At 53.2% G+C, this 18875-nt stretch overlaps 1 protein-coding gene across 1 annotated transcript in view; it reads right to left on the bottom strand.

The window, feature by feature from the left end:
* JPH3 (junctophilin 3) overlaps window positions 1-11046 on the bottom strand; it is a 57908-nt gene extending 46862 nt beyond the window's left edge. Inside the window, exon 1 of the mRNA XM_086469257.1 lies at window positions 10665-11046. Coding sequence (XP_086325383.1) covers window positions 10665-11046 — 382 coding nt within the window. The remainder of the gene's footprint in view (window positions 1-10664) is intronic.
* Window positions 11047-18875: the final 7829 nt, after the last annotated feature.

Raw genomic sequence — 18875 nt, 5'->3', positions numbered from 1 at the left:
GGGGCTCGCGTGGGTGCTTGCAGGCCCCAGGACCACGGAGGGAGCCGCTCGCTCTTGCAGATGAGGTCTTCACCACGGCTGGGAAGAGGCAACCAGCTCATGGCTTGCTCTCCCCACACGCCGCACACCGGGCTGAAACCTTGGTCAAGAAGAAGAGTCACTTCATTGACGGCATTTGGCTCCATACCACGTGCCTTTTGCACATAAGAGAGCGATGGAGAGGGAAAGAAGACCTGAAACATCTAGAAAATGGGCTTTCTGGCCCAGACACAGGTGGCCTACAGCATTGCAGTCAGCAGGGGAAGGTGAGAAATGCCAGAGGGTGGAAAGCTGCCCCGAGCTGAGGGGCTGCCTGGCGCCCACAGTCCTCTCCTGCTTACGGCGAGATGGCAAAGACCAACAAGGATGCCCAGGGGAGTCCAGCTTTCAGACAAATACACGGCACCAGGAGTTCCCTTAGGGCACGCCGGAGCAATAGGTGGATTTTGAACGATACTGGGGGGAAGCCCCAAGGGTGCTCACAGCCCAGCAACGCACGTGGGGGTTTCCTTGGCCCAAGGTGGGATCACGCACTTGGATATAAACCCGGTTGCTCTTCACCATGGTGTTGGAAGAAGACAGAAGTCAGGATTTTTGGGTTGGAATGGCTGCATTTCTTTCCTCCATCTCCCCGAACCCAAGGATTTGGCATTTTGCAGGCTGCTGAGCCCTCTGGCTCCAGTCCAGGAACACCATTAAGCGCAAGCTTTATGGACCGAAGGCTGCTCACGGGCTTTTCCCGAACCGAGACAGCTGGTTCCGTGTCCTGCAGGACGAAGCCCTTGGCAGGCACACAGGGTAAAGCACACAGGGAGGTCTGCACAGACCTGCCCCGCCTTGCTCCGCTTCAGTTTCTCGTACGGAGAAATTCAAGCCGTTATTTAGGATGTTGTAAAGCATTTTGAGGCCCGTGGACACATACGTTGTTATTATCACAACGTGACCTTGGAAAAAGTCAAATGCTTAGAAAAATATTCCTTACCCATCACTAACACTGAGTTAAAAAAACCCCCACAGATAACCCAACGTCACGGGTCAATACAAGGTATTTCCAGGTTAGCTAAAATAATCAGCGACACGGGCGCAGCTGCCCAGGCTTTCACAGAACATGGGAGCAGCAGGCTTCAAAGGGCAGGTTTCTCTGTAGCCTCTGTCCCATCCTTGAAGCACAGCCAGATCCACCTGTTACGGCGACTGCGCTCGGCCGCGGCAGTGATCCAAACCTCCCAGCTCGCTTTCGCCACTCAGCGAAATTTGGGAAGGAGGTCCGAGTTGCCCGAAGTGCCCATCCACTTTTCCAAACCAAGCTGAAGTAATTAGGCCTCGCAAATTGCTAGTTTATCTTGCAAAGGATCCTTCCTGGTCTGCTCTGTCTCCCCCTCTTATCTCCGAACTCTGCAGCGTATGAATTAAAGACGTCCAGTGGCAATAATTAGGCCAGTCTCTTGAATTACAACAGAAGGAGCAAGTTTTACAGACATCACTTTCCAGCTATTCGATATCAAAGGCCCAGGGAGGATTCATGCACAAATCATGTTGGGCACCTCAGAAGCATCTATCCCAAACAGAGGATGTGTGAGAGAAAAGAGAGGACTGGAGGATGCAGATTCAGCCTCAGCCCTGACGGTGTGATGATGGGGACATCCTCGTTGGCCACCCCGGCTGATGTCCAGCAACTAGGAGACCTTGCTGGTAAAAACGTGCCCCCCAAACACGCTGCCTGCATGTATGTGCCCTCTCGAGCATGCACATGGGTGCACGTTTGCCGCCAAGACATCCCCCGAGCCGTCCTTCCTGCACTACCACTCCTGGCAGCAGGACAAGGCGTTGCGCTCGGTGACTTGCATCCCCTGCCCTGTCCCCAGCTGCCGGCTGGAGAGCAGCAGTCACCCCCCAAACGCTCACCTAAATCCCACACAGGCCTGATACGGAGGGCTAGGACTTGCCCCCTGCACTGCCCACTGTGAAAGCTGGGAATCGGTGATGGTGCATGTGTGCAATCGGCGGCAAATTACCTCCCCGCAGCCCTGCCAAGGCTCTCCGTGCCTCCGACCACCAGCAAGTCAGGCTAAAAACACAGTCAGAGGCTTCTGCTGGGGCTGCTAATTTGCCAAAAATATGCTCTGGTAACTGCTTACACAGGGGAAGAAAGAAAGTATGGATTTCTGAGTATGCAAATACAATCTGCAGGCACGAACACGTGATGGATGTTAGTCATATTGCCTAATGAGAGGCTGGATACATGCATACACGATGGGCACAGTGAGGTCTAGGCATCCATGGAGGAGAGAAGGGGAAGAGGGAAAGGAGAAGGGAGAAAGGCAGAGCAGAGAGGAGAGGGAAGAAGGAGAGGACTAGAGCAGGGCTGTCACCGGCTGCTTTGCTACTGCCTGGGTGCTGGGTAGCATTAGGTCTGTTGCTGGGGCTCAACAAATAATACATCATCCCGAGTCTGCAGCTCATCTGAGCATGGTTAGCTCGCACTTTTTAAAGCTAAACGGCAGGGACCTTCCCTCTAAGGAAACAAAACAGTGGGGTGGTTGGGTTTGGATGATATACCGTAGGAGATCACTCTGCAAGCAGGCAGAGATGGGCGCAGGGCTGGCCCCGGCAGAGCCAGCGCCTCGCTGAGCACCTCTGCAGGAGCAAGAGGTGGGGGCTGGAGAGAGGAGACGGATTTACACAGCCTCACGCCACAGCCAGGGAAATCTGCCTCCTCCTCTGCAAATAACAACATACAGTAACTCTGGCTGAAATACCACAGAACAGAGGTTGCTCAGCCGTTCTCCATAGGGAAAAATCATCTGAAAGGCAGGGTCACACGTGGGGAGAAGGCTCATCCTGGGGATACGAGCTCCACCCAAAACATGGGGAGTCCTTTACATTCTCATCGCCGCCGTGCCTGCCCCAAAGATGCTTTGCAATCGGGAGAGCAGCAGAATGAAGCTACGTCCCTCGCCGGCAAACACTGATGTGCGTCATGGTATCACAAAGACTGCTGATATTTGCACTTCAGAGATGGGAAACCGAGGCACGGAGCGAGATGGAGGAAGAGCTCCTCCAACAAAACGAGGGGCGTGCCTCCTTGTGCCGCGGGCACGAAGCGGCTTTGCACGGCCTTCAGCAAACCTACGGCAGGGCAGGGCCCGGGGCAAAGCCCCGAAGCTGATGTCCTACTGCTGAAGATAACCCCAGCTGCAGGAATTAAGCCATTTTCCACAGGGACTGGCCAGTGATCAATATCTGTCCTCATAATATTAAGCAGAAGCCACTCCAGAAAAATCACATACAGCAATTCAGCTCGGATCACATCTGGGAGAGCACCATCCCCCCAGAACCACGACTCGGTTTGGGCTCTCCTGACAATGGCTTCCGAGGGGGGGGGAAAAGCTCAATTTGCTCGCCACTGCGTGCAGGAAAATCCTGCGCAAGTCCATCCTGAGCATCCCCTCCCTCTTCTCTCTCATCGCTCCTGTACCTCCTGCTCCCCCGAGCCTGTTGGCGTTCGTTAGTAATTGAGTAATTGCCTTTTCCAGCCAGCATTCGGAGAAATGCTTCAAACCGTTGTAACGACAACCAAATCTCAGCACCGCTAATTCTGATGGGGCTCGTAATGCGTCTCCAGCCAGTCCCGATTTTTCCTAAAGCGCCAGGTCCTGGAGTCAGGGGAAGTGCAGTTTTTCAAAAGGAAAGAACCAAAGAAAGAAATTTCTGGGGGTGGGAAGCGCTGGGCTCACCGGAGCCAGGGAAAGTCAAGGGAGCACCATCCCCTGGCGAAACAGGGCCCATAGTTTTGCCCAGGGCAGCTGAATCCCTGCAGGTTCAGCCCCCGCCTGGGGCCAAAACCGGGACGAGGTTTAGCACAAGGGGTGCGAAACACATTAACGTGTGGCTCAGCACCTTTATTACGGCTAATGTGCTCCTCTCACAAAGCAGAGTGAAATCGGGCTAATGCTTAGCCCGTTAATCCTCCGGCGCTCTAATCCTCATCACAAACTCTCTGATCTCACCCCATTTCTCAGCAGAGCTCATGAGAGTAAGGGCTCGCTCTGCAGCGCTCACAAACGGCGCTGGGTTTTGGGGTAGGGGGGAGTGGGGCGCATCCCTCGCGAGGTGTGGGAGATGCTGAGCTGCATGGGATGAGGCTGAGCTCACCGTGGATTTGGGATACGAAGCTGCAGCAGCAGCAGGGATGGCACAGGATGGGACGAGGCGAGAGCAGCGTTTATTTCTTCCCTGTGAAACGAATGATCAGTCCCTTATTCAGGCCAGGGAAACATCTCGCAGACCCAAAGTGATGCCCTGAGTGGGAAATCGTATCTTTATGGTGACCACCTTGGTGCAAATATCTGCAGACTTAGGGACCTCGCTCTGGCTGTTCACTCATTCATGAAAATTCATGATGCTCTGCTGTATGCAAAGAGTAAGTGGAACCTCTTCAGGGAATAATTTTGGGAATGGAGTGGCTGTTCTAAGGGAGTGCTCATGCATCCATTGCCATTTTTAAGGATTTTTGATTCAAAGGCCAGAATCTGTCTTTGAAAAGCCAATATCAAACCCCAAAATATAAACACTTGCCATTCAAGTCTCGTTTTTTTTTCTCCACGCTCCCCCTTTTTGTTGACAAATACTTTAATTGTAAATTAAACAGCTTATTGCAGGGGCAAACTAGCATCAAGAGTCTCCTGTAACTATTGCAAACTCCTGCAAAAAAAAATCCTTTCTTGGTCAGGATTTCCATCAATGCCAGAGCCAGACCCCAAACAGGCACAACCTGCCCAACCTCACAAGGCAGATGCTAAACCACAGTGTTGCCCCCTATAAGACCATCACCAACCCCTCCTTGCCTGGCTTCTGTATCTTCAAATCACGCCTACGTTCAGATCATCCATCTATATCAGCATTACCTGGCTCAAAGCATTCAAAATTAATCAGGTTCATTTTAAAATCACGGCATTTTTTAACAGAAGGCATTTTTAGCTCTTGTCTGCTGGTTTCCGAGCCTGTAAGAATGACTTTTCTGCAATAGTCTGGATGGAAACCTCGCTTCAAAAATGAAGCTGAAAATCTTGCAAAATCACATGATTCCACAAGCTGGAGCTTCAACGAAAAAAAAAAAAACGTTCAGCTACAGGAGCAGATGTCACCCAACCACGAGGAGCCCCATGGGATATCAAATCACATGCAAATATCCTGAGATTTGCATTAAAAGCCATGAGAAACGCACCCCAGCATCCCCAGTGAAAGGGTATTAAAACTGTGCTTCAGGTCTTGGGTCACCCTCTAGTATGGGTCAGGGAGAGGTGTGTTAGGGGGTCAGATCGCCCCAAGGTTGGGGCCCTACACCGTCCCCTGGAGCATCACGCGCTGGGTAAAATACTCGAGAAGATGGAGCGAGGGTCTAAGCCTGTCTGGCAATTTCTGTCTCTTGCACTTTTCCCCGGGGTCACAATCCTTCTTCCTCTGTCCTGAGCTGTACCTGAAACTAAGCAGCATGTTCCAGGGAGATAAGTAATTACCATGAGTTCATATCATTTATTTTTAATGATGCTGGTCAGAATCTTCATTTAGTATTTTGATTCATTTTTCTACATCCGTTGGGTCCTGATGTTTCAGTCATTGCTCTCCTATAACCACTGTCGCACTGCAAGCATCTTCTGTACCGAATCTAAACAGAGAAATGCTTCATAAACAAAGTTCACAGCTTTTTTCTTTAATTGTCAGGTTCTTAGGGGGTCGTTGGGACCAGCTACAGCCGTGTCTGGATCCTGCAGGAACCGGGAGGATCGAGGATCAGGGCGCACTTGCATTTGCTTGTTTCCGCCCACTATTTAAAGTGCATCAACAATTCCTTCCCGGCAGCAAAATAAGACGAGAGCTGATACTTTTAAGGTAATTCTGACATCCGTGCTATGAATAGATCGCACGGAAATTTGCCCTCGCTAGCTGGTTCCCTGCAGCTGTAGAGGAACCCATGAAAAACCCCGGTGTGGAGAGAGGCACGAGGCAGCCCTCGGCGACGCCGCTGCCCTCAGCGGCACTGGCCGGCGGTGGTTCATCCAAAACCACTTCTCAGCTCAGGCGAGGGGGCTGCAGCCCCTTCCAGGGCAGGCAGGTCCCCCCCTCCCCAGCATCCCCAGTCCTTCCCCCTGGAGCGACCCTTTAGGCTGGCGAGGGGTCTGCTTTTGCAAAATATTTCACGTTTTTCATCTCCTCGACCCTTTCAAAGCCGGTTGGTTGGCAGCTCCTGGTGCACCTGCTAAGAGAGCGGCTGGAGGTGCCACCGGTGCCACCACAGAGGTGGGGAAAGTGGGGCACGGAGCTGCCGAGGCTCCTGCCCAGGCAGGACAGGCTGTGAGTGAGCCCACACCAGCAGCTCCCACCACGCCGCTTCCCTCTCGCCATTGCTCGCAAAGCACAAAAATTTCCCAGCCCGGGCCAAGAAAAACCCACTTGCCTACTCACACGGTGCTAACAATGAAAACACTAATTATATTTCACTCACCTATCAAAGGGATGATTCATTTAGGTGAGTGGGCACGGAGGATTACACAAGATGAACACCGCGATGCGACCACCCGTCCGTTTTGGGGTAGCCCTCCTGAGAAACGAGTCTGTGTGGAGCACGTGGGCACCCAGGATGGGGCAAGGGGGTGACAGCAGGAGGGACCTGGCACGGCCCCAAGGCACTGTGGACACCTCCAGCCCAGGGAACCACTGCGAGCCATTCCCCAAGGGCTGGCCAGGCAGCGGGGACTGGGGAGAGGGGCTGATCCCCTCCCCAAGCCATTGTCCGGCCTCAGATCCCAAATGTTCAGCTGGGGAGAGGTGAAGGGAAGAGAAAAACAGCTTTGGCAAGGACGGAAGGGGCAAAAGCAGATTTGGGGCTTCCTTCATCCACCCCATCTCATCCACCTCCACAACCACGGTTTCAGCAGCAAACCCCAAACCCAAGGCACAGCCCTAGGGTGTCCGTGGCAAGCCTGCAGTCACCACCCAAACTGTCCCCAGGGTAAAATCACGGAGTATTTCCAAAGCATCCGAGGAGTTACAGAAAGGCAGGAATCTGCTGAGATGCCTCCTGATGTCCAGACCTGCTCGGGAGGTCTCCAACGAGAGGAGATCTCCAACCCTCTGCTCCAGAGAGGTTCTACCACGACGGCAGCGGCCTCGGCTCACGCCGGTGCTGATCCAGGTGGATGCAGCTCCTTTTGCCTGAATCAAGGGAGCGATCCTGCTCCTGGCTCTGGAGCTGGGCTGAATCAGGCCCAGCAAACGAGTGGTGCAACTCCAGCACCCGACCGTAGCAATCCCCAGCAGCCTGGTTTATGTAATATCAGGGTGCTTCGGGATGGAGGCAGGAGGTAGCAGGGATTTTTGGCAGAAAGATAAGGACATGTCAGCAGTATCGTGGTCGGGGGGGGGGGGGGGGGGTGTCCGAGTGAGTGCACGCGCGTGCCGCAGGTGCAGGACCCGTGGGCCAGGCGTGCAGCAACGCCAGGGAGATTTGGCAAAGTTTGGGCTTCTAGGGGAACAGCGAGGCTGTAGATGCTTCTCTGGGCTCCGTGCAATCGGTTTGCGTGGATGGACACGTATCCGCACGGCTCGGGGCGCACAGTTTGCATCCACCCGGCGTGCGCAGGGGTCAGGGAGCGCTGGCGCCGGGCTGGGGGCAGGCCACGTGCGTGTGGGTATGCGAGCGGAGGGGCGAAGCGGCGTCTCGGCGTGGGGAGGAGAGGCGTGTGTGCATGGCGATGAGTGTGTCCGCGTGGGAGGTGTGAGATCTGCAAGCTGCATGTGGGAGAAGCGTGCATGCGTGTGCGCGTGGCGGGCGTGAGCACCCGGCGTGGGGAGGAGGGGACGGTACCCCCGGGGTGGTGAGCAGAGCCAGGGGGCTTGGTGGCGCCGTGGACCCTACGTCTACGCCCAGCGCATCAACACGGGCTCATCAGTCCCAGCAAAATATCGCTCCCCCAGACAGCGCTGGCAGCGGTTGGTGGAACGTCGAGATTTGCCCTTCCCCGCTGTTGTGCAAGGAAATGGTAAAATCGGGAGTGAAACCCATGAATTCTGGGGCATCTCGCTTCCTGAGCCTCGCTGCGCATTTAGGGACCCATCCCCTAGCTTTGGTTGATGTGCTAAAAAAGAAAAAAAAATATGCAAGGGATGAATATTTATCTGTGGGTGGCAAGTGACAGATGCTGGGGCGAGGATTCTAGGATACTTCAGTTTGATGAAGGTAATAACTTGAATAGATTAATGAGAAACATCCTTCCCAACAGTTGCCTCCCCTGTGCCATAGCTACGCAGCCACCCTTCCAGCAGAGCTCCTGCACACACCAGCTCCTTGTATCCAAACGCACAAAGTTCATTAAGGTTCGGAGTCCAAAAGGCTGGAGACGCCCAACTTTGGTGGTTTTCACCCAAAATGGAGACGGGTAAACTGGGAAAGGGCCGCGGCCTTTGGGTACCTGCAACCCAGTTGGTGAAAGCACAATTTCAGGTGGGTTCAGTCACTCCGTGGTGACTGCCCAACCGAAATGGGAGGGGGGGAAAACTGGTGTGGGGGAGCCTGGTCGGGGTGTGCGTGGCCTGTCCCTGCTCCCGGCAGCGGGATGGGCTTGGCTACAGGTACCATCACTCTGCATTCCCCCACCATGGCCGTCCCCTCCTCCTAGGACAGTTTGCAGAGTCCCTTGGGGGGGGGACCGTTGTGCTCCAAACCCTGCCCTTGCCTCCTCCTCATCCTCTCACCTCCTCCTAAAATGCCAAGCACGCGATACAGCTTTTCAGCCCTCAAACCCTGAGCGGCCAGGCTGGCCAGACAAGATGGAAGAGAAAGCTCTTTCCTTCTGGTAGGTTCTCAGAAACGGTGAAAACCAGCCACCCCGACTGGGAGATGCTCCCCAGATTTCCCAAAGAGCTGCTGCGCTGCAGTGGACAGGGAAGCGTGCCGGGGTGGGGGCACATGCGTGCCCGGGGACAGGGCCAGCCCTGCAACACCCAGCCCTCGGAGACCTGTAGTTTGTCAAGACTTCTGCCTGCCTTCCTGCAAAGCTCCCCAGCAGGGGCTGAGTGCCAGGAGGGGAGCAGGGCGATGGCATCCACGTTGGGAACACGCAGAAAACACCCCCCCCACACACACACACATCCCCTCCTGACCACTTTGAACATGGGAGACCGTGATTATTCTCTGACCAAGGTTTATTCTCAACTGAAAGACTGCTGGGATTTATCGATGGCTTGCAAACACACACTCGGCAGATTCCAGCTCAGACCCCAGCATTATTCCAGGCAGCTGAAACAAAAGGTTGCAGCTATATTTTCCTTTAGGAAAAAGCCACCAGCATAAAATGATCATTAAAAATCAAGAGATCGTTCCACCTCTCCCTTCAAGAGCATAAAAGAGCAGCTGCAGGTAACGTTTAATCTTGCCTCCCTGTATAATCACAAAGCAGCAAACTGGGTTTTCTAGAGTAAGGTCTTGCAGCACCTTTCAGGAAGGCTGTGATGGAGCTCATCAACGCTGCAATTTCCTTAACGTAGCAGTCCTGGAAAACGATAACCTCTTAAAAAAAAAAAAACAATAACAAAAAAAACAAACCAAAACACACCCACCCCCCCCCCAAAAAAATAGAACCTGCTTTAGATGGACATATTTGCCAGCAAAACACTGGGGCAGCGCTGCCGAATGCCCCCGGCTGCCGGCAGGTAGGCCTGGCTTGTATTATGGTGGCAACTGAGATGGAAGTAGCCACAAAACATGAGGGAGGATGATACAGCCACTTACAGCACAGCACCAGCTGTTTCTTCTAGTTCGGCCTTAAAGCTTGTTAGGCCAGCAATTTCTTTTTTTTTTTTGATGGCTCCAATTGGGTTTTCTTGTTTTTTATTTAATCCCAGTTTCCCCTCCACATCTCGTTAAGCCGTGTTGACGGCAGAGAATAGCTTTGGTGATCCCTCTGAGCCCCTACGCTAAGCATTAAGCCGTAAACTAGGAATGTAAGACTCTTGTCTGAATTAAAGTCTTTTCCCTGGTATTATTAAGCGCGGGGCTGCGTTTGGAGGGGCTGCAGGGCGGGCAAAGACCCCAGCCCCTCGCTGGGAGCATTTGCAGCGCCAGAGCTGCACCCATCTGCCCTGGCTCCCCTCCTCCCCAGCACACTCGCCTCCCCTCTGCCCCGGGTTGCTTCGATGCCAATCCTACAGGTTCCAGTGGTGCAGTCTGAACTGCGAATCCCATGTGCAACTTGGGTCGTCTGCCGAGGGCTTGGCCCACCCCGTCCTGCCACCCCCCTGGGCGAGAGCTGGGCGTCCCCCCTACCAGCGCAGCTGGCTCCCCTCCCCAAAAAGCCTGGTCGAGGACAGTAACGGGGGGGGGAGGGGGGGGGGGGGGGAGGACCCGGTGCTCAGAGACCCGCTGAACATATGGGGCTACCTGTGGCAAAGAGCTGGGCTGATGCCACACCGGGCTGGTTCTTCATCTCCTGCGGGGCACGAGCATCCCTTGCTCCAAGCCAGCAGGTTGCAAACTCACAGACCCCAGCCCAAAACCAGGGTTCAGAGGTTTGTACCCCCCATACCACCGCCCACCCCAGCCGGGAAGGTATCAATGCAGCACTTACCTCCATCCGAGTAGGTCTCTGTCCCGTAGCCATCCTGTAATCCATTGCTCCAGGTGCCTTCATACTTGGCCCCGTTTCCAGTGCATTCTCGGACCCCGTACCGTCCCTTAAATCCATGGGTCCACTCTCCTTTGTACACCCACTTCCCCTTGCTCTCCATGCCAATGCCATGGCGCTTGCCCTGCGCCCAGGTGCCCTGGTAAGTGTTGCCGCTGGGCCAAGTGTAGACCCCCAGCACCTCAAAGCCGTGACTCCAGGAGCCCGAATATTCACCTTGACCCTTCGGGCCGGTACAGATTCCGTGGCCATGAGCCTTTCCGTCCTCCCAGCCTCCACAGTACGACCCTCCATCGTCAAAATTAAACCTTCCCCCACTGGACATGCATGTAATTCGGTTTGCAAATCCCCCAAAAGGTGAAAAAAAAAAAAAAAAGAAGAAGAAGAAGAAGAAGAAACGCAGAAAATAAAATGCGAGCGATGACTTGGGGAAAAAAAAAAAAAAAAAAAATTTCAAAAATCAAATCAAATCGAACTCAATCGTATCATGCACCAGATCCAGGGAGCTGCTTAAGCCAGTTTCTTGTGATTATTCATTCTCTGGGAGTATGTTGAGGATCAGTTCTCTCTTCCCCTGCTGTGGAAACAGTATCATTAAAAAAAAAAAAAAAAAAAAAAAAAAAAATAGCAGCAAGAACAGCAGCAGCTATTGGGTTTTGGTGCAAACGACTCCACCTAAAAACCATCCAAGGCAGGGAACGGGGGTGGGGGGGGGGGGGGGGGGGGGGGGGGGGGAAAGAGGCCAAATGCCAAGAAAAGGGGAAAAAAAAAAAAAAAAAAAAAAAAAATGAGAGCGAAGCAGCGCTCCGCAGCCCGGCGGGGGGAGGAGGCCGCCTCAGAGCCCCCGCTGCGCCCCCGAGCTGGGGCTGCCCGGCCGCCCGGGCTGGCTCCGGCGCAGGGCCGGGGGGAGCGGCGGGCGCGGCGGCATGGCGGGGCCGGGCGCGGCGGCGGCGGCGGCGGCGGCGGGCGGGAGGACGGGCGGCTCAGCAGCAATGCGGTGCCTCCGCCGCCCTCCGCTCCCTCAGCTTCTCCCGCTCCGGCCCTCGCAAAGGCGCAACGCACCCCTGGCCCTAAAAACGCGCCATCGCCTCCGTTATCCTCTCTCCCCCCCGCCCCCCACCGCCGCCCCTCACCTCCCCTCCCCAGACACACACACACACACACACACACACACCCCTCCTCCTCCTCCTCTTCCTCCTCCTCCTCCGCCCCCAGCAAACCTCACTCCCGGGGGGACCCGCTCGCCTCGCCCAGCGGATCCCGCATCTTGGCCGGAGGATGTTCGGAGGGAGGTTGGATGCCGGGGTGAGGGTCGGAGGAGGGGAGGGGGGGACAGAGGGCCTTGGCTCGCCCCGCTCTCCCCACGGCCTTCCCCCCTCCTTCCCGGCTCCCTACGGGGATAAATCCTGCTTATTAATGATCCTGGGCTTTCTGCTCTGCCTCATCTCCCCGGCTCCTGGCTCAGGGTGGATTTAAAGAGACAGGAACTGCGTCGCCTTTACCTCCCTCCCCAGCAAGGCCGCAGCCCCCCGCAGCCCCCCGTCACCTCGCCGCAGCTCCGGGATGCTCCCCGATTTTTATTTATCCCTTCCTCCCTCCTCCCCACCACTACCCCACCCCCACCCCCCCCCCCACTGCTCCCGTCACTCTTCGAGGTGACGAGGGGTGGCCGTCCCCTGCCAGACCCAGGGGGTCCCCCTTTGCAGGTGGGTGGGAAACGATGGGAAAAGGGCCAAACGCCTCGTTCGGCGCCGCCAACGCCAAGTCTCCGGGCGGATCTTTGCTCCGCGCCGGGTCCGGCAACGCTGCGACTGCAACAGAAATTATTTATTCATGAAAAGGCCGTGCTGTCGCTCGGGGTTGATGGCAGCGGTCCGGGCTGTATCCCCTCCCGGCTGGGCTGCTGCGCACCTCCGTCCCCTCCCTGCAACACACAGCATCTCACCGCGGTCCTTCCTATCCATCGGGAAGGGGCAAACCAGCAGAAGGCCCTCGCCAGTGCTGTCCACAGATTGTTATTTGGGGTTGGTTTTGGTTTTGTTTTCTTTTCCCCCGGGATTGCTGAAGATGTGAAATCCTCCCCAGGCAGTGGTGACGGCTCGCTTCGTGCCTCCGGAGCACACGGGGTCCTGGGCCTCGTTTCTAAGCGTGCCAAATATTTGCAGCATCGGGGTGTCTGTGTGGGTCTGTGTGCACGCATCTGTATGTATATTCGTATTGACACACAAGTGTATTAATACACAAGTATTAAAGGAGGAGCTCTGTTTAAGGAAAATTCGAAAGATGCTCTCAAGTGCCTATAAAGCAAAATCTGGGCAATGTATGAAAACACAGTTCTTCCAGAAAATCTCCGGGCACACCAGCTCGTGTTTGCATCCTGCCATCACCACCGGCGTTACTGGAGTGCTCCCTTTGAGCCAGGACTAGCGACTCGGATTTGAGACCCGGCTCAGCTGGGACTCCAAGGGAAAAAATGAGCTGAATAAACCCTGGCGATGGAAAGCCATGGGATTTAGGGACGTGCATCCCCGCTGGAAGGGACAGTTACGCTCGGTACCTGCCTCGGTTGCCCACCTAGTAGGAAGTTTCAGACTGCATGTCCCCACTCAGGTGTTTTTTCTGTAGCGGTGCATTTTCTTGTCCATCCACTGGAACACATCACCACCCTCGTCTGGAAGATAACCCTCCTCTCTCTCAGAGCAGGAGGGGAGGGATGCAACTAGAGTGGGTGGAAATTTTCCCACTGAAGCATTTTTTTCAGTTGAAAATTTCAGTTCAAACTACACCAAGTTCTTTGTGAAGGCAAGAACTGTACTCATTATACATCGGGGGGGGGGGTGGTGGTGGTGTTGCTTTTTTTCCCTAAAAATCCCACGCTTCAGGTACTGCATTTTTTGGCAACTGCAAACTCCTGTTTTTTCACGGAGAGAGACTTTGGGTGGAAACCCCCAAACTTTCCAAGAAAAACACTACAACTGAAGTTGCTTAAATACGGATAAAAATTTTGGCAGAGCAAAAAAGAAATTCCAGCCCCCTTCTGTTGTTGTCTCGGTGGCTTTACACAGTTACACTGGTTTTACATGTTAATTGGCACATTAATTAGTGGCCAGCTCGTCCTTCTGTGGGGTTTGATGGGGCACAGAGACCGGAGGCTAGTGCCTGTGCACGCACCAAGGGGCAATACACTTCTGGCCAAGGCGGGATGCTGCCCCTGACGAAATAAGTGTTTAAAATAGTGAAAAAGCAATCAGTAATAACAATCTGTGGAGGAAGCAGAGAGAAGAATGAGATTTACTAGTGACAAGCGCTAGCGCAGGGTGGTGCGGGGTTTTCAAATGAGTATTAATTTGGGAACAGCACCTTTGTGTCTTGACGAGTGGGCAGTTTCTACGCTACAAATGCAGCCACGTGTTCCCTCTTCTGTTCATGACCTGATTTAGGTTTCGGGGTGTGCCCGTAGCCTGTCTTGCTGCTCCGTGGCTCGAGTGGAGGGTTTGGTCAGAAAGGGCCATCTTGGTTATTAGATGGGCTTCAGGAGGCTCCGAAAATTGCCAAAAGCCACGTTGGCAGCCAAATAAAGAAGATGGTGGGAATGATGATGGGCTGGATGGACAACCACAGACCCCAAGGTGATCGTGGCCCAGTGGCCGACCACGACACAGCCACACTGCTGTCCCCGAGCCCATCCCCGAATAAATCTGGTTTTCCCAGACTTTATCCAAAGGTCAGGGTTTCGTTTAAAACAAAAACTCACGCCCCAATCATCTGCAGTCCTTGCTGCCTTGGGGAGTCCTTTCCAGACCAGTTCGTATTTCCTCGATGACGCTGATGCGCGAGAGGCTGAGGGAGAGGGAATCCCAGATTAGATTTCACAGCAACCCTGAATACCAGTGGGCTTTTCCCCCTGGAGGATGCTCTTCCCGCCGGCGAGTGCCAGGTTGACCTCTGCAGATGCTGCCATGCCAGGGCCGGAGCTAGGCTTCCCTTAAACACCTAAACCTTCCCTTAAACCACAGCGGGATTGCTCCAGTAGAGTTGGCTAACTGGAGACGCTTCCCCAAAGGGTACAGACGGCGTTAAATAGCGCTGTCGAGTTTATTTTTGAATAACGTGGCGCCTGCCTGGATGAGGGGAGTGAGACGACATTTGGGATAAAAGAATATTGATGAAAAAACACAACAAAAAGCAAATCAGCTCATGATAAGTAACTGAGCAGGGATGGGGGAAGACAAAATAGCATTGGGCAGCGGGAGAGATGCAAAATATAGAGAATAAAATTAGCACCTGCCTATTCCTGGTGCGCATTGCAGACAAACGGGCTGGTGGAAAGGCGCAGATCTCCAGTGGATCCCATCCTGCCCTTGGCCCCGCAAAGAGCAGGATGCAGCCCAGCGGAGCAGGTCAGGGAGGGACGGGGAGGCAGGCAACGGGTTTTGATGTACAACGTGGTTCAGAAAGACAAGTGCAGGGCATCGGGGAGATCCAGCCTTCGCAGAAAACCTGCTGGGGAGTTTGGCTACGCTCAAGAAAGAAAACCACCTGCCGCAGAGCAAAGGGAGGGAAAGGATTAGCTGGAGGAATCCATGCTGCTGGAGGAATCCATGCTGCTGCTGCCTCCTCAGCGTGAGAACGGCGGGGTGTATCTCTAAAATAAAGCTGCCCAGAAAAACATCTCCAGCATCCCAGGAAGGTGGGCAGCTTTTTTTTTTTTTTTTTTTTTTTTTCTGGGAATTGGATCCTGCGAAGCACAACAGAGGCTGGGGAGAGGAGGAGCCCAGCCATGAGGTGTGATCTGAAGGCTCCTCAGCTCAGTGGGCCACCATCCACGGGGGAGGATGTTTTTTTGGCGCTAGCAGCAGGGCTTTGCAGGACCTCACAAATTGCAGGCAGCTCCTAGGGATGCCTGAGTGGTGCTGAAGGGGAAGCACATCAAGGAGATCTTAAAAGAAATCCCCCCTGGTTTCACAGGGAAAGAAAGGAGAAAGGCAGCTAAATGTGGAACTAAATACCAGGTTGTTCAAGTGGCGTAGGGAGTGTGTTTTCCCAGGGTGAGGCCATCCGTGGTGGAGCTGTAGAGCTCAGCTGACCTCCATCTCAAATGGTCTTGATCTGCTGATCCTGAGCGGCATCCCCCTGGGATTGGTTTGGGAGCAGGTATCTCCTTCTCCCCAGCACTGGTGGTCCCAGGCTGTTTCCGAGTCATTAACAACACAGAAATAAATCATCCAGAGTGTTTCTGGATCAGTATCTCAGGAAATAATGAAGCAAGAAGGGTCTGCAGCAGACTGCCACGCTGCAGCAGAGACTCAGCACAATCTGCTTCTTGAAGCAGCCACATCCATAATATCTAATAAAAATCTTGTGATCACTGGGGACTTCAGACCGAGTGATGGATGCTGGAGGTCCTGAGCTGCCAGTCTTAAAATATCCTTAGAATTTCAGGAGGAAAAAAAAAAAAAAAATATATAATCTCCTAATGTGAAAAATATTGCCTCCAACATGAGGGAATTCCACATTCAACCTCTCCCTGGCAGGTGAAGATGAATTTCTCACTGTACTAGGCATAAGCGATCGTGGCTTGATTACATTTGTTGCGTGCAAACGAGGTAAAGCTCAAAGCAGTAATATATATACACTTGCCACTTTAAAAGGTCCTGTTCCACAAAGCAGAAAATAATTACAAGTCAGATCAATTTGGAGAAAGGCTTCACAAGAAAAATGTGTTGAAAAGGGAGAAGCCTTTAAGCATATTTTACCCCAAAAGCAGCAACGCGGACAGAAATCTTTGTTAGAAAAGCCAACGTGGCTTGGAAAGGAAGTGAAAGAGCTGCCAAGACTAACACAGAAAATATAAACACACAAAAAGAAGAAAAGGGAAACTTGTTGTAATTAATAGACCTCAGAAGCTGGGGAAATTAAAGACAGGAGGATATTTTCCAAGATTTTCAAGAAAAGGAGCCTTGCATTAGCAGGGGGCCAATCCTACACAGCAATGGGAGGTTTATCAGTATCATAGAAAAGGCAGCAACGCTCAGCACAGGTTTCTTCCTGGAATCCGGTGGAAAAAAGACAACGTGCTCATGAAACAGTTTCCAAGAGGTATGCTGAACCGCAAGCTGATGGGGCTCCATATTTTTAAACCAGCAGATCTGAATCACTTGCATGAGTGGTAAAGGAGGTGGCCAAGGAGCTGTCTGGATAGTTGATGGTGATTTTCAATAGGTCTTGGAACAGTCGTTGAAAGTACTGGAGGACTGGGAAAAAGCCAGCGCCGTGCCCACGCTCGAAGGGGTGAACAGGACACCGCTGATCGTAAGCCTTTAAGCCGGGGAGGGATCTTGGACAATTAACGGAACCACTAACGCTGAACTTGATAGGGAATTAAAAGAGGGTGGTGCAATGAATGGCAAACGGGCGTTTGAGGGAAATAGGCCGCGGTGAGCTCGCCGTCTTTCACCGATGAGGTGACAAGGGTGTTAGAGAGAGATAATCACTGCGATGCAATATCCTTCGCTTTCCGCACAGCCCTTGGCTGGGTCCCACGCGGCGGATTGATCGGGAAACAATACAAAATCAACAGGGCTTGCATTAAATAGATTAAAACTGCATAACTGAGAGGGCTCAAAGCTGTAAACAGCGAGCGAGCGTCGGGCAAGCCCGTGTCCGGAAGCATCGCAGGGGAGCCGCTTTGGTAAGGACTGAGGTGGTCTGAATATCCCGCCTGTGGCACCAGCATACGCAGAGGAGCTAAATGCTGGGGATCACAGGAGTTGGGCAAGAAGAAGAAAGAGGAAGGTTTTATTCTCTATATCCAACTCTGAGCTCTGCGCAGTAGGGCTCACCAGAAAACACATCTCTGGCCGCAGGGGTAGGAGTCAGCGGCTCGAAACCCTCAGGCTGCTGTGGGGTCCTGCTGCAGCAGCCGGAGAGGATGGGAAGCCCTCTGGGATCAGACTCGCTAGGGGTGTTTTTAAATAAACAGGGCAGCTCCCGCCCTGGCTCGTAACTTTTTTGAGGATGGCTCGCCTTGCGTGTCTCTCCTGGGCTTGAACGGGTGGTAGGGCCACCACCTTGCCGCCACCACCAAGCACAGCAGCCAGAGTATTGCCGAGGTCTAACGACGTTAGACTGAAACCGTCAGCTTTGGAATGATTTTCATTTTCACTTCCCGCTCATTTCCTCCCCCAGTTAATTGAATTCCAGGAGTAGACAATCACCTGATGTTGTCCCCAAGTTTTCTCTTATCTACTTGGTCTCTAGCTAAATTACCCCAAAAACCAATTAACGAACAGAATGACATTGCAGCAAGCAGGACTACTGCTAATCTTCCGATAGATTGTAGCTTATGAAAGTGATTGAAATGGTTGGAAATTGCGTTACTTGAAGGAGGTCAGCCTTCGAGTTGTAAGTAGCATTTTTCTTTTTTAATATGCGGCTGCTTCACTGCTAATAAGCTCTCACGGGTCAACAAAAGTCAAGACCTGGGTTAACCAGAAAGAGAAACTCCTGCGTGTCCTTGGGCTTAATACCGGTTGGTGAAGAGCTTAGGAGAAAACGACGAAATGTTTTGCATTCTGCAATAACCCTCATTGTCTCGGAGGGGAAACGGGTTTGCAGAGAGAGGAAGGACGGGGATGGCTAATGGGCATGTTACAGGCATGAGTACAATAAATTACCTCGATTGTCTTCTTTGTGCTGCACATGGGCTAAGTGCATTTACTGGCCACTGAATGTATCGCATTAACCTGCTGCATACAGTATGTGTCTCTTTATCCTGCCAATTACTGCAAATCTAATCAGCTTTAGCTGGGTAAAAATAGAGCCAGTTTCCGTGTGGAAATCAAGAGGCACAAAAACAGCAGCAAAGAAGCTGATCCTGATCAACTGAGCACATGGGAGGGAAGATTCGCAATGCTGGGAGCATGAAACATGTTAGGATGTTTTCTTCCTTGTGGCCAGATGGATCTTTTCCCCCAGGCCTATCTTCTCCCCAGCACCCATCAGGCAGCCTGAAGGAAGGAGCTGGGGAGTGTGGGAACCGCAGGCAGGCAGGCAGAGACGTTCTCCGAGCACTGGTGTTTGGTGTGTTTTCAGGAGCAAAGGACTAGGGCTGCAGTCAGCTGGAAGGGACAAACGAGTGGAGACTGGTGCAGA

Source organism: Leptosomus discolor, chromosome 8, assembly GCF_034619465.1.
Source record: "Leptosomus discolor isolate bLepDis1 chromosome 8, bLepDis1.hap2, whole genome shotgun sequence".
NCBI classification, from domain to species: domain Eukaryota; kingdom Metazoa; phylum Chordata; class Aves; order Leptosomiformes; family Leptosomidae; genus Leptosomus; species Leptosomus discolor.
The sequence above is the reverse complement of the archived record's forward strand: the minus strand, read 5'-3'. Positions and strand labels throughout refer to the sequence as shown.